Consider the following 13,932-nt stretch of genomic DNA (forward strand, 5'->3'; position numbering starts at 1 on the left):
TTATACTGAAATGTGTTTTTAATTAAAACAAAACAAATAAGATAAGACTAGTTTACAAGCTATCAGGACTAAGATGCTAACCCCACTATCTAGAAATGTTTAGGTCTGTCAAGTCCTTATGTGGCCTCCCTTCCAAATGGTTAGCTCTAGGATTTTGAGGCCCATCGATTAGTGACTTCAACTTGTCTTGTGAAAAATTCCAGACTTCCTCTCAACTGTCCTAGAAATTAACTTCTCACAAGAATTGTATCCCTAGTATTTGTGCCACTTCCCCATATTCTCCCACATTGGACACTGACAGTGTAAGACAGACATTACAATGAAACGTGCAGCAAAGACAAAAAGCAGTTGATCAACAGGAACCACATAAAAAGTTTATACAGATGGACTTTTTTTTTTAGGTTTATAAGAAATGCAGATGGTAAGTTTAATTTCCCAAGAAGAAACTATTTGGGGATAGTTTTTAAAATCGACAGCATAGGGTGTAAATCATCCTGTGGCTCAACATGTCTTAAGTCTTCACACTTTGACCTTTCCGTGTCTGGAAGTATCCCTTTCACTAAAGATCAAAGCTAGAGGAACTGCGCTGGCAACCTAAGGGAGGGAATAACATCATGTCTTTATTTTACCCAGGTTAAGCCCAGATCTAGAGAATGGTAAGCAAACAGGGTGGCAGACAAGTGGAGGCAGTATGGGGAGGCCACTAATCATTTGGAGACATTGAAAGGTAAAAATAATTAATATATACAATTGAACTAATCTGTTGGCATCACTTCCCTTGTACGAAAAATAAGAAGGTTGGGCTGATTTAATGTTTGTTTAGAACTGATGTTCAAAACACTGTGCTTAGGTGTCATGGAAGATAAAAGAGCCATGGCACCAGCGTTCTGAGGTGGTTTACTGAGGCCGACCGTTTCTGTTTTCATCCAAGTTCTGCGCTCTCCACTACCTGTCCCCGAAAAGAATCTCACTGGCTTTCTTAAATAATTTGTGCATATGTGAAATGCACACTGGCATTTACTTGTTAGTGTACTTTTGTCTCCCAAAGGAGATTCTTTGAAGGGAAGTGGCATATTTTGCAAATATTTGAATTATACCCTACCTAATTTACTTAGCTCCTAGCATGATGCTTTAAACATTTTTTTAAATGCAATAGATATTTTTATATACACACAAATAAAGACTGTAAGGCAAAATCCTAGTCTCTACAAATTCAAGCCTTGATTGTAAGATAGTCCATATAAAACATCTGTAGTACAATAATAGAAATGTCTAAATTATCAAAACTATGTTCACTCTATGCATTTTATAATCTATGTTGTACATATATTGATATGTTATATCTTATACACCAGTGGTAACAGGACAATTGAAATAGAAGAAAACAGGTAGGTAATGAGAAAGTAGATAAGCCTACCTACAAATGTGTGTGCATGTATGTATATACTGTATAACACAACAGAGGCAGCTACTGTTTAATAGGTATGAAGTATGTTTCTAGTACAGAATAACAGTTGCCACCCCAATTTGTTTCTTTTCTGACTTTAGATGAAGATATATTAGGCGTTCTCAAAGGAAGGTATCCCTGTTCACTGACATAGGATATCTGAGGAAAGGACTTTCAAGTCACTTAAAAACAAGGATTTGTGGAAGATTCTTCATGTCAGTATCTTCTTTCTAAGTCCTAAATAATTTCAGAAATTTCTACCTAACTCACTTCCTTTTATTTATCATTCACTATGCAACATTTTGTGATTGCTGAGCTATTTTCCAATGAGAGATTATTTGCAATTCAAGTCCAAAAGGTTTCTTTGGTTAACTTAAATTTTGAATTTCCTGAGCTAATCCTGATAATTTAACATAAAATACTCCACTAAAATAGCCTTTCTCTGCTAATAGTTGCAAACTCAGATAAGGAAAACTTTCAGTAAAACATAGTTTATGATTCTGAACATCTATAAATGTCAGTAATTTCAACTTTGTTTTACAAACCATTTTATAAGAAACAACATTTGTTAGCAACTTTTTTTTCCTTTCCATGGGTCCAAAGTACCAGTGATATATACTAGCAACAAAACATAAGGCGCCTTACAAATGTGACTTGACACTTTTACGTAGCTCATCTAAAATTATTAGTCATGTTTCATCATTTCTTTCATTTAAGAAAACTGCACGCAGACACTCATTTTATTTGAACTTTTTGAGTTATATTATAAAAAAAAGACATCATTACCAAATGGTGATTAGTTCCTTGGTAATCACTGATTACATATTCCTTATTGATTCAGCTGAAAAACCAGAAAATTACCCCAAAGGCCACAAAATCCAAATAATTGAAATATTATAAACTTCTGAACCAGTACATATGTGATGAGAGTACCCCAACACAAAAACAGTTTGCTCTCCCTCTGAGATGACAGTGTTTTCTCTCATTCTAAAATTGCTCATGATTTTTAGAAGGGTAAAGGATTTAGAGCTTTCTGTACCCAGGAAACACCTTTGGGAACAGGAAGAAATTACCTAATTGATTGACCAGGCAAAAAGTTCATGATTAGACTGTCAGAGACGGTTGTAGAGCTTAAAATGGCTCCAACCCAGAGGGGAGGAAAATAAGGAAAGGAGGCAGATTTTTAGAGCAACTAAGAATCCTTCCAGTCTTGGGAGTAGCGCACTTTTACCCAAGCATCTGAGGGTGTGTTATAGTGGAGTTTGTTGCAACACATGTCCTCACATACCCTGTAGGAGAGGGATGGCCTGGGAGTCCCCGTAGCTGTCACAGCAGAGATAATTCATGACCAAGCTTTTGTTGAGCCCAGATGAGAGATCTGAATACTTTAAGCTTATCTGTTTCTATGTTTGCTTTCTTTTTCTCTTAGTTTCCTAAGAAGGTTTCTTGGAAAAGCTCCTATGTTAGAGCAAGAAGAATTAGAATGGCAGAGGGGTCAATGGTTGCAATGCATTGTGGGTAGGACTCACAGTCTTATGACCCAAACAGATCGGCTGGTGTAGGCAAGCACCTGGGGAGGCAAAGGCCCAAGGAAGCTGAGGCTGTGGGCTTTTCCTGGATTAAATACTATAATCTAATGGTATTAGGGGAAAGGATGCATTTCTCCTTGTGCAAAGATAGATGGGACACACAGTTAACTAGGGACAGGCAGCACCTGCATGCAGCTTTTCACCTGAACACTCACTCTCACTCACTGAGCCATGTGACCTGAGCAGGGGAGCCTATCTGAAGTGCTGGCAGTGTCCTCAGCCATAATGCTGCTCAGCTCTGGCTTTTTCTCCTCTCCTTTAAAAGGGAGTGCCTGGTAAATCAGGCTGTTCGTCTTGTGAGAGTAAAGGCTGAAGCTCAAAACGCCACAATTTAAGTGCCGCTGAGAAGTACTAGTGTAAAAGGAGGTTGTCAGGGGTGGGGGCTGGGTGAATGGGTAAGGCCTCTGCCACGGTCAGACTTAGCCGTGGAACAACTGTAACCTTGGTACACTGTTATTTGACAGCCTCGCTACAATTTCTTAGTTCCATATTCTTTTTACTCATGCTGGAGACCCATGGCTTACTGATCCTAATATAACAGCAATGCCTGACCCATTCTTAGTTTTCCAACCTCTTTCCTCTACTTTACAGGTTTCACTACAGGCAAAGATTCGCCTGTAGCACAAACCAATGGAGTAATGAGAAAAGGTTTATTGTTTTTCATTTTATCAGAAGATTTACCGTGTACGTTGGCCCCAAGGTCAAACTAGACTATTTAAAATCTTAAAATACAGGGAATTTTCCAGGTAAACTGTATCGTGGGACCTTCTTTCCCCATCACAGGTTTGGCAAAAATCAATCTTAAAAAAAAAAAATGCTCAAAATGCAAGGGCAAAGAAAACAGATGCAGCCTGTCTGAGTTCCGAGGCCCAACATGATCTTATCCAAGTGAGTGGGCCATTTAAGGAACAGAATAAGGATTTTTCATTTGAATTTAAATAGTGCTTAAAATAATTACTAAAAGTATTAGTGCTATAGTAATATCTCAAAGAACTGGGTATCATTTAGCCACAGTGATGGTACTAGGTTGCTAAGTTTGAGATTGTATCCTTTTGTGGCAGGGGGAATGGGGAAGCGCAGGAAGAATTCCTGATTTTTTTTTCTCAGTATTTTGTGGACAGGAAAATATTCTGGAAAAACAATCTAGCATCCCAGAATGAAGACGATGTATTTTTTAAAAAATCCAATTTACAATAACCAAATTAAAAACACAGACACTTAAGACTTCTGTCAGAACAGTCCAATGAAAAGTTGTAAAGTGAGAATTTAATAGGATAAGAGCCAGCTCCTTGCTAAACCCAAACTTTTTTAACACTTGAAAAGATATGTTGAAATGTTTTAATATTTAATCTTGTCAAAAAGAAAGAAATCCAAACATTCATGGGAGTGAAACGATATGACACCTGCTATGGTCTAAATATTTGTGTCTCCCCCCTAATTCCTACGTTGAAATCTAACGCCCAGTGCCCCTGCCTTCTGTCATGTGAGGCTGTCTAGAAAGTGGGCTCTCACCAGACATATCCTGGCTTCTTAATCTTGAACTTCCCAGCCTCTACAACTATGCGAAATAAATGTTTGTTGTTTCTAAGCTACTTAGTTTATGATATTTTGGTATAGCAGCCCAAATGGACTAAGATAAGATAGCCCATATCCAAAGTCTGTGTTGGTCTACCGGTCTCAGTCCAAGCAGTTACATGACTTAGCAATTTACTGTATCCATATTACATTAAGGTCCACATGCCTTAACTTAAGCTCCCTGCCATCCAGAAAGGCAGCTGTCATGTTGCGAGGCCACCTGTATACTGAGGAAATAAGTAACTTTTTGCTGTAATACCTGAGTATAGTTATGATTCTTATTTTCTTTTCCTGTTACCTACTATTCTACATCTTTCCATTCCTCTTTAGGGCATGGGTGCAAGACTATTTTTGGAAAAACACTCACATGCTTACTTCAATTCCTTTGTGTTATGACTGTTTTTGTGTGCCTCAGAGTGCAGGCCCACAATCCTTTTACTAATGTGCTTGCACCAGATGTATTTAAAATTCAAACTCTTTTTTCAGATATCTTGTCTACAGCATATACTACACAAACTTCCAATGGGGTCTGAGCCAGCACCTCATAACCGAATACGTTAATATTTCTGCAGTAAGCATTTTCACAATAAATAACGACTGTCAATAGTCTCAAATCAAATCAGGGCAAGCTTTGCCATTAGTGAGTTTTGGTGGTAATTTTGCAAAAGAATTTTCCATTTTCTGGGCTTTTGGATTTTGAAATCGAGAGTACAAGAGTGTAGATTTGTGTTAGGTTTTCAAAGAGTTCAGACAAATTGATCTATTGGTGCTTAGGGAAAGATGAGATGGGATGCATTGCAAATAACTTAAGGGGACCTTTCAAAGGGATCTTCAGACACAGAATTTGACTGCATTAAACAGGATTTAAGGTTTAAGTGGTTTGTCCTTGTTTCTGGGCTCCTGCCATAGAATCTTGAAAGACTCTGTCCCCTAGGATTAGTCTGTGACAGTACTATTGTCATAGAATCTGAGCTGCCTCACTGTTTTGCAGGAAAAGGCCCAGAAGTGGGCAGACCTGACCACTCTGAGACTCACAGGAACATTCCCAGACTAGAATGAAAATCTCAACAAGGCAAGAGTATTGGAGCCAACTGGCAGGCTTGCACATGACTCCATGATAAAGCAATGACATGGTTTGATTTTTTAGGGAGTATAAAAACCAAAAAAAGAAAAAAGTTGCTTTTTTCCTTAATATAGTAAAAATATTGTTTTAAAGTCTTAATCTTTGAAGTTTTCAAGCTGGGATTGGGAAGGTTACATTCTGGGTTGTTGTGCTAGGGGTAATATACTAGGGAAGGGGCAAATTGTCCGTGAGAGGAGGGGTTGTCGCCAGTGGAGACAGATGGAGAGAAAGGCTTACTTGGCTTCCAGGGCCAGTGCAATGATGCCCGCAGCCATGGGGGCCGAGGCGGAGGTCCCAGTGTGGTTGTCTGTGCACCGCTGCCTCAGGTCTGTAGTGATCTAGAAGACAGAGGGGAAAATATTAGGGCCCGTGGGTCAACGTGAATCACATGCAAGTCAAAAGAAACGTACTCATAAAAGCGGAATGGAGGGCTGTTGAAATAGTTGTTTTAAACTCCTTGTTCCGGTGCTCCTCTGACCATACCACCGCCAGAGAATTGCCTGTGTAAATCAACTTTGAAAAGGGAAGGGTTTGGGAATTGGACGACAGGGGGCTTTGGCCTGAAACATAAGGGTTAGGCAAGTTGCTCCTTAAATTTTATACTCTAGACAACTCAGTTGCCTCACCCTAGTTCCAGCTCTAGTTAAAGCTAAAGTTCTTTCACTACCCCAACATTTTCAAGAATTCAGACAGGCTGAACCTGCAATCAGACATGGAGTTAGATGTTGGCAGCATAAGGAATAAAACACGCAGGCTGGTCCCTGCCCTCCCAGAACTGTCACGTTGGGGAAGCCACAGGTTTTAAGCAAAAAAGGTGTGCTCTGCCATAGCAGGAACATTTGTTTACGGACTTCTTAGAATTCATAGAAATGTTACATGAAAGAACCAAGGATTTCTCAAAGACCTAACACAAATGCTAAAACACCAGGTTCAACCCAGTTCGCCTGATATGAAATCACAGCGCTAAGTGCGGCACACTTGCATATTATAAAAGGAAATGAGCTACTCCACCATTTTCTTTAATCAAAATGTAAGAACTAGGTCATTTTTTTTTTCCTGTTTGTGTGAACCCAGTTGTGGCTCAGCAACGTTCCCATCGATAAAGGTGGGTTTCTCAACCTTCGTTTCATGACTGTTTCACTCAGGAAAAAAATATATATGCAGATTTTCCTTAACAAGGGAAATCAATCACTCTGGGATAAGATTTTGCAAAACACTGTAATATCTAAAAAATGTTAAATCCCTTCTTCCTGACACGCATCCACACTTCCGCCTTGGGGCCGCTATCACTCCTACTGGGAACGCACAAGGCTTGCGAGATGAGCTGGTGGTCTCACCGCAGTTTTGGAGACATCAGTAATACCTCCTTCAGCATCAAGACAAACCTATCCCCCACATTTTACAGGTAAGAACACTGAAGTGAATGGTCATTAGAAAGGCACAGGAGGAGAGTGGTGGCTAAAAACAAAGTCCTGTTTTATTAAGGTGCACCCTTTAAGAAGAGTGGGAAGATTAGGTGATTCGGAAAGATATTTGACCCTTGCAGGAACAAGGAGCTGCGTAACTCCTTAAAAACAAATCCTCCCCTAAAAATTTCCTCAGTGTCACGAGAGGATGCCTGAGTGGACTCTAATCATTTGTTATGCATCTAGATTGACATCCTGGAGGACTGAGCTTCATAAAAGGCTATCGGTTCTCCTTGTCTTTCCTTTGTTTCTTCGATACCTCTACTGTTACCAGATTATTCATACCAGATAGGGACCAATGCCTAAAGTGGGAGTACAGACAAAAATGTACAGAACCACATAGATGTGGTGATGGCAGAAGGGAGAAAAGCCTTAAAACTCTTGTCCTAAATAACTGAATGGCGTGCAGGAGCCCTGACAGCATGTCTGGCAGGCAAGGACGGTGGCTTCTTGATTCACAGACTTTACGTCTTCTGAACCTCAACACTGGAATGCTTATAACTTATCTAGGTAAACAGAGTCCTACCCACTCATACATTCAAAAGCTTTCCGTATTTTTAATTGTTGACTTTGAAAAGGTATTTATTTTTTAAATGGTGGTAAAAATCATATCGCACAAATTTACCTTTGTAACAACTTTTAAGTGTACAACACAGTATCGTTAACTATATGCACATTGCCGTGCAAAAGACTAGAACTTTACATCTTGCATGACTGAAACTACCCATTGAGTAACTCCCCATTCTCCCCTCCCCCCAAACCCTGGCAACAACTTTCTCCTTCTACAAGTTTGACTACTCTAGATACCTTCAGAAGTGCAATTATATAGCATTTGTCTTTTTTTGTGACTGGCTTTTTTCACTTAAAGTTAGGCCCTTAAGGTTCACCCATGTTACAGGATTTCCTTCTTTTTGGGCTGCATAGTATTCCATTGCATGTATATACCACACTTTCTTCATAAGTCATCTGTCAATAGGCATTTGGGTTGTTTCTACCTCATGGCTATCGTGAATAATGCTGCAATGAAAATGGGTGTGCAAATATCTCTTTCAGATTCTATTTTCAATTCCTTTGTATATAACCCAGAAGTGGGATGGCTAATCATTAAAAAGGTATTTCTGTTTCATATGAAATCATGGTTAAATTTGCAGCCTTATTTTCCAAAGGCCTGATCCCTAAACAATGCCTAAACAGCCCAGAAGCAGCCTGTTTCCATGTTTTCAGATACACTGTTGTTGAGAGATGGCCTTGCTGCATTCTTCCCATTTTACCTCACCCTCATGGTCATATTCCTTTGCCAAGTTTTATTTTTTCAATGACTTGTGCCTGGACTCAAGATTTTTCATGATGTTTTCCCACTTGGCTCACTTTGCGTATTCTTCAGCTGCACCAGACACTTTCAATGCACAGAAACAAATCCAGAATAAACACTCCAAGTGTGTATAGCATTTCTGAGTCTAATAAATAACCATCTCCTGCCAACCTCAAATATGAACAATAAAATTTTTAGGATGTCAGGTTTGCAGTTGGAATTTGCCCCATTAATATATAGAGACCAGGTATACACACCTATGTATTCTATTATACAAATAATAATAGACTTAACCAAAAATCTACTCGGTGCTTTTATGTCTAAACATCAGTTTTGTGGTAAATGCTATTGATATAGGCAAGCCCGCAGAATTCCAAATCAGCATTGTGCTTTTATTTTTTTTCCAACCACTTTAACTGCAGGAAACTTGAGTAGTGAGCAGGGGTGGAACGGGAGCGGAACAGGAAGGTGATGGAGAGGGGGAAGGTTGAAAGGAGCGGAGAGAAAAGAAACAAAAACATCCTTCCTCCCTTCTTATCCTGTCTTAAGTGGAAATTCCAGCTGGGTCATTTCAAGAGGAAGTTACTGTCAGTGGTAAAGATATTTAGGTGTAAATTACCAGAAAGATCTAGGGCAGGGTTTTCATCATTAAGAGAAGCCACAGTATCAGAGCATTTTTATGTCTATCTTTAGAAAGAAAAGGCGAAGACCACCAAGGAGCATGCAATCTTCAAGAAAAATGATGTTCCGAAAACTGGAACCACATGGGGTAACCCAATTAATCATAACTCATGCATACAAGATCTGACACTGTAATTTAAAAGAAAAGTTGCACTTGGTCCACATCATGGGGCAGGGAGTCCAGGGATTCTGTAAGTGAAAAGGGAACAATAAAGCACTTTAAGTTTAGGTTCCATTTGTAAAGAATGTCTCAGACTCTGGTTTCAAGCCCGGTGGCACATCCTGCACGCTCCAAATTCCCTCAATTCACCACCCAAATCAGAAACAGAATTTTTCTCCTCAGAACTTCTCAGATTGCTCAAGAAAATATCATTTCTGTCCATCAGAGTGAAGAAAACAGGAGGTGACACCAGGCCCCCAAGCCAGATCAAAGCTGTCCTGATCAGCAAATTAGATTTCCAGTCTGTCCCAGGATGAGTAGCAGATGGTTTTTTTGGACTCCACAAAGTTAGGGATGTCATCTTTACATGGTGAGAAGGGGTGCGTATTATTCAGGTCCAGTCGGCGTCCTCTGAGGAGAACCGTCACTTTTTCTCATCCTAAGCTCTTATTTCCTAATATTTCATATTTCATTACTTGAGCTGATTGAATCTTTTATTCTAGCCTGTTGACGTAACTCTCCAGGGAATCTCATTCAGATTGACTTTGGCTGTAAGTGACAAATCTTGACAGCAACCTTCCAGTTAAGAGTTTCTAGCTCCCTGGTATCTTGTGATCTGCTTTATTTTGAAGGTGCCATATTGTCTCATATCTGTTAAAAGAGCAACTGAACAGATAGTTTTAAAACATGAAGTGATTTTACTGTCTGCTAGGTTGAATTTGTTTCTGGTGTTGGTTTTCATTTGGGTTAGAAGTGTGACCAAAAAGCTGTTTCAGATGCAGCTATGAACGATAAGGAGAGAAATGGAATCTTAAATGTGTCAATGAATAAAGTAGAAGAAGCTGATTTATTAAAGCACAGCAAAATAAAAAGGAACTGAGGACCAATGAATGCTTTCTGCATTCACTGAAGTCACAAAGACTGGTATGAAGTTCAATCATTACTGACAAGTCCACACCAAATTCCACTCCTGTGTTGCTATGAGAATCTATAAACGTAAAGTGCAAAAGTAAGGTTTTGTTTACAAATGTCAGACTACTATCACTAAAGAAAGATGCTATTTTACATCACTTTTGCATCTTTGTAAGGTCCGCTCAGTGCTTGGTACAAAGCAGAGGCACAATATTTGCTAAGTTGAATTGCTAAAGTCAAGCTCCTTTGTACTTATTTTGTCTACACTTTAAACTCTCCCACTTATTAGAAAAGACTTCAAGGTCACTCCTTTATTGGCTCCCCAAACAGAACTCACATAAACTTATAAGCAGCCTACAAAAATTATGTGAGTATATGTACACATACAATCCAGGCGCTAAAAAAAAAATAGAGCAACCCCTCCCACAGCTACTACTGCTATCACCAGCTGCGCTGCTTCTAAAGCTACCACCACGAGCAACTTGTAACAAATGAGGCAATGCGCAATACGTGTGCATGTGTGTGCTTGCGTGCGTATATAAAGTTACATCTAATCCCACAAGAACGCTCCAAGAAGACATACTATTTTTTAACTTAGGAAATGGAGGCTTGAAGAGACTAACTTGCCCAAGAACGCACAGCGACTAGTGAGCTGGTAAATGGTAAAGTATTGAAGCCGGAAATGGCAGGGAAAAAAAATGCTGGGTAACTGTGGTCATCTGTGAGAGCGAGGGCGACAGTTCCAGACCACCACCAGCAATGATGGTGGACGCCGGGACGCAGCCCAAGTCAACAAATGGGCACAGTGATTCTCCTTCTGGCAACAAGCGAAATCAGAACTTTTCAGATCTCTCTCTCTCTCTCTCTCTCTCTCTCTCTCTCTCTCATCTCCCCCTACCCTTTCTTTTTAAATACCCCAAGAGACTATGTATCAAACTTCCACACAAAAGAAACACAGCTGGATTTGCTAGTCTTTTACTCATGAAAAGTAATGACATTTCCTGAATCAAAAGGAGAAACAGAGAGATGATAGAGTAGTGACTGCATTTGAATAATGAACTGAGTAGTGGGGGGAGGCCGGGGGAGGGAGCGCAATGTTTCTGCAAAAGGAAACATGTAGCTGCTGAGGAACATTAAAAGCAATAAGATAATTCCTCCACATGGAATCAGTGGTTCAGGCCAACCCTGAGATACCCCAGGCAGCAAGTTTGTTTTGAACACAAATGAATAAAATGACATCAGGAGAGGGTTGAGCAGAGCATATATTCTCTCAACCTTGGCTCACAAAACCCATCCCAGGAGGAATAGCATGGCCCCCGAATTCCAATCACTGATCCAAATTACTACAGGAAAAAAAAAAAAAGGCAAAGGCTTAACTAGTCCCAAAGGAAAGAGATAATTTAATGATGGGAGTGACTGGGATGAGAGGGGAGCTTTATCTCCAAAACAGAACTTGGCAGAAAATTAGGGATGTAGTGAAGGGTTATAGACAGGATCTTAAATGGTCCTTGACACTAAGAAAGGTAATATGTACAGCTTTATCATGTGGCAAGACAGAGCACTGACTCCAGGCAGTTTTCTATGCTAAAACATATTGTCAAATACCCTTTGCCTCTTGCCACCTATCTGTCAGTAGAAGGAGTTCCTCTTGGAGAAACAGAACATCTCTCTGTTTTCCTGTGGCTATTATATAAAAACCCCAAACTTCCATCCTTCCCCTGCGTCTGATTAGCCACTTATGCCTGATTATTTATAAGCTCAGGCTCTGGAAAGGAACAAAACAAAGTCTTCGACCTCGAGTAGTTCCCATTCTAGGGTGAAAACAGTCAATATGAAAATGTATAATCTCATGTTAAATAGCTCTGAGGATACGTGAAAGAAAATTCAGCGGGCTGAGAGCAGAGCATGGTGGAAAGAGGAGCCGCTATTTTAGGGGAGGTGAGGACGAATACCCTCACTGAGGTGAAATTTGAGAACAGACACAGTAAATGAAGTGGTTTCGGGCCTGACAGACTTCACTTCTCCCAGGAGAGAGTCCCGATGTGAATGCCACACAAACGGCATGAGCTTGGGCAGTTTGGGGCTGACACGGTGCCACAAGAATTAGCAACTCAGATCTGCAAAGAGTTTAAGGTTTTTGAAAGAGGACTGACTGTCTGAGCAGCTTATGAAAAGGTTTAATGGCACGAAATTCAAAATAAGTGGTCTAAGTTGGAAAAATTAATGGGCGTATATAGCCCAAATACTTTTTAAAAAATCACTATGCAAAGAACATGTAAGAGGAAAAAAAAGGCACCCCTTTTCATGTAGCCACATACTGGATGTCTCTGAAGAGTACCCAGGGCATAATAGCACATTGGGTGTAAAATGAGTTTGGAGGGGGTCTATGTGACTTTGGTTGGAATCTGGGCTCTACCATTTCCTAGCTGCATTTCTCTTAACTTTCAAGCTTTATTGTTCTCATCTGTAAAGGAGGGAAAATACCTGATCTTCTTGCATAGGGTTCTGAGGACATGATGAGACAATGCATTTGGTACACACAGTGCAGGGCCAGGTACATATTAGAAGGGCAAAAATGTTACATGTTCAACATGGAATTAGATATATACAATATTGTTAATAAAAACAATTATTTAATAATATGGCTTTATAATACATTTTAACTGGCTTCTATTTAGCTTACAGAGAAGCTTCCCACGGTAGTAATCTTGATATTTTGGGTGTAAGAAGATATAAGGTGGTCCCTGATCTGATCTATTAAAGCATGAATGGAATATCAAGGTCCACAAATCCTAAATAGTAGTGGCAGGAAACCAGGAGATGGAGACCTAGCTATATTTTAAAACCCAGGGCAAGGTTTTCCAGCTTGCATACCATGAAAAGGTATTTATTGAGGATAAGTAAAATTTATTTAACACAAGTGCTTTCCCAGAAGCAGAGAGGAGATGCTCCCTCTCTTCTGGATCCTTAGCAGCTGCCTTGGTTCAAATCACAAAGGTGCTCAATGAATGAGGAATGACAAGTATGCTCTTCTGGAGAAGCTGCAAATGACAAAAGAAAATGAATGACCCAGGGAAGAGAGCCCCGAGTACAAAGGGAGACACTGCCATTCCTGTAACACTCAATCACAGATGCCACTAACAGGATGCGGGCATCTCCGAGGGACCACAGGCGTCTGGTTCAAAGCCTGATGAAGAAAAGGTCCCAGGTGCAAGACAGGACTATTTGTCTTCCTGACATCTAGAAGGAAAAGGGGTCAGCTGGACCATAAAAGGCTGATGTTGTTGCCAACTCTATTCATGTTCAACTGTTAAAAAGTGCTTTCTTTATGGGACATGGGGGAACAGATTGCAGTATTTGAGAGATTGGACAAATGGTGGTGCAACACACACCTCTGTTAACAAGAGCTGAAAAAATGACCACACTAGCCTCCTAGGATGCAGAAAATTATGGTGACTTAGAGAGGCTTATTGGGCCGTGTGCTGTGTAAATACCTACACTTCATAGCTCATTCTCCTCATGAAAATCTGTGAGGTTGGTGCTGCATTATACAGATGAAGAAACCAAGACTGTGAAGGTTGCTTAGCTACTGAGCAGTCTGAAGCTAGAGACTATAGCTTGAAACAGCTACCAAATTTCCCCTCCAATTGGGGGTAATCTGGATATT

General features: G+C 40.0%; 1 protein-coding gene across 1 annotated transcript in view; it reads right to left on the reverse strand.

Annotated features, from left to right (window-relative positions):
• PCSK5 (proprotein convertase subtilisin/kexin type 5) overlaps nucleotides 1-13,932 on the reverse strand; it is a 413,154-nt gene that overhangs the window by 217,430 nt on the left and 181,792 nt on the right. Inside the window, 1 exon segment of the mRNA XM_054583010.1 lies at nucleotides 5,972-6,072. Coding sequence (XP_054438985.1) covers nucleotides 5,972-6,072 — 101 coding nt within the window.

Source organism: Pteronotus mesoamericanus, unplaced genomic scaffold (assembly GCF_021234165.1).
Source record: "Pteronotus mesoamericanus isolate MK-2021 breed Mesoamerican mustached bat unplaced genomic scaffold, CSHL_Meso_final contig_73, whole genome shotgun sequence".
Lineage (NCBI taxonomy): Eukaryota > Metazoa > Chordata > Mammalia > Chiroptera > Mormoopidae > Pteronotus > Pteronotus mesoamericanus.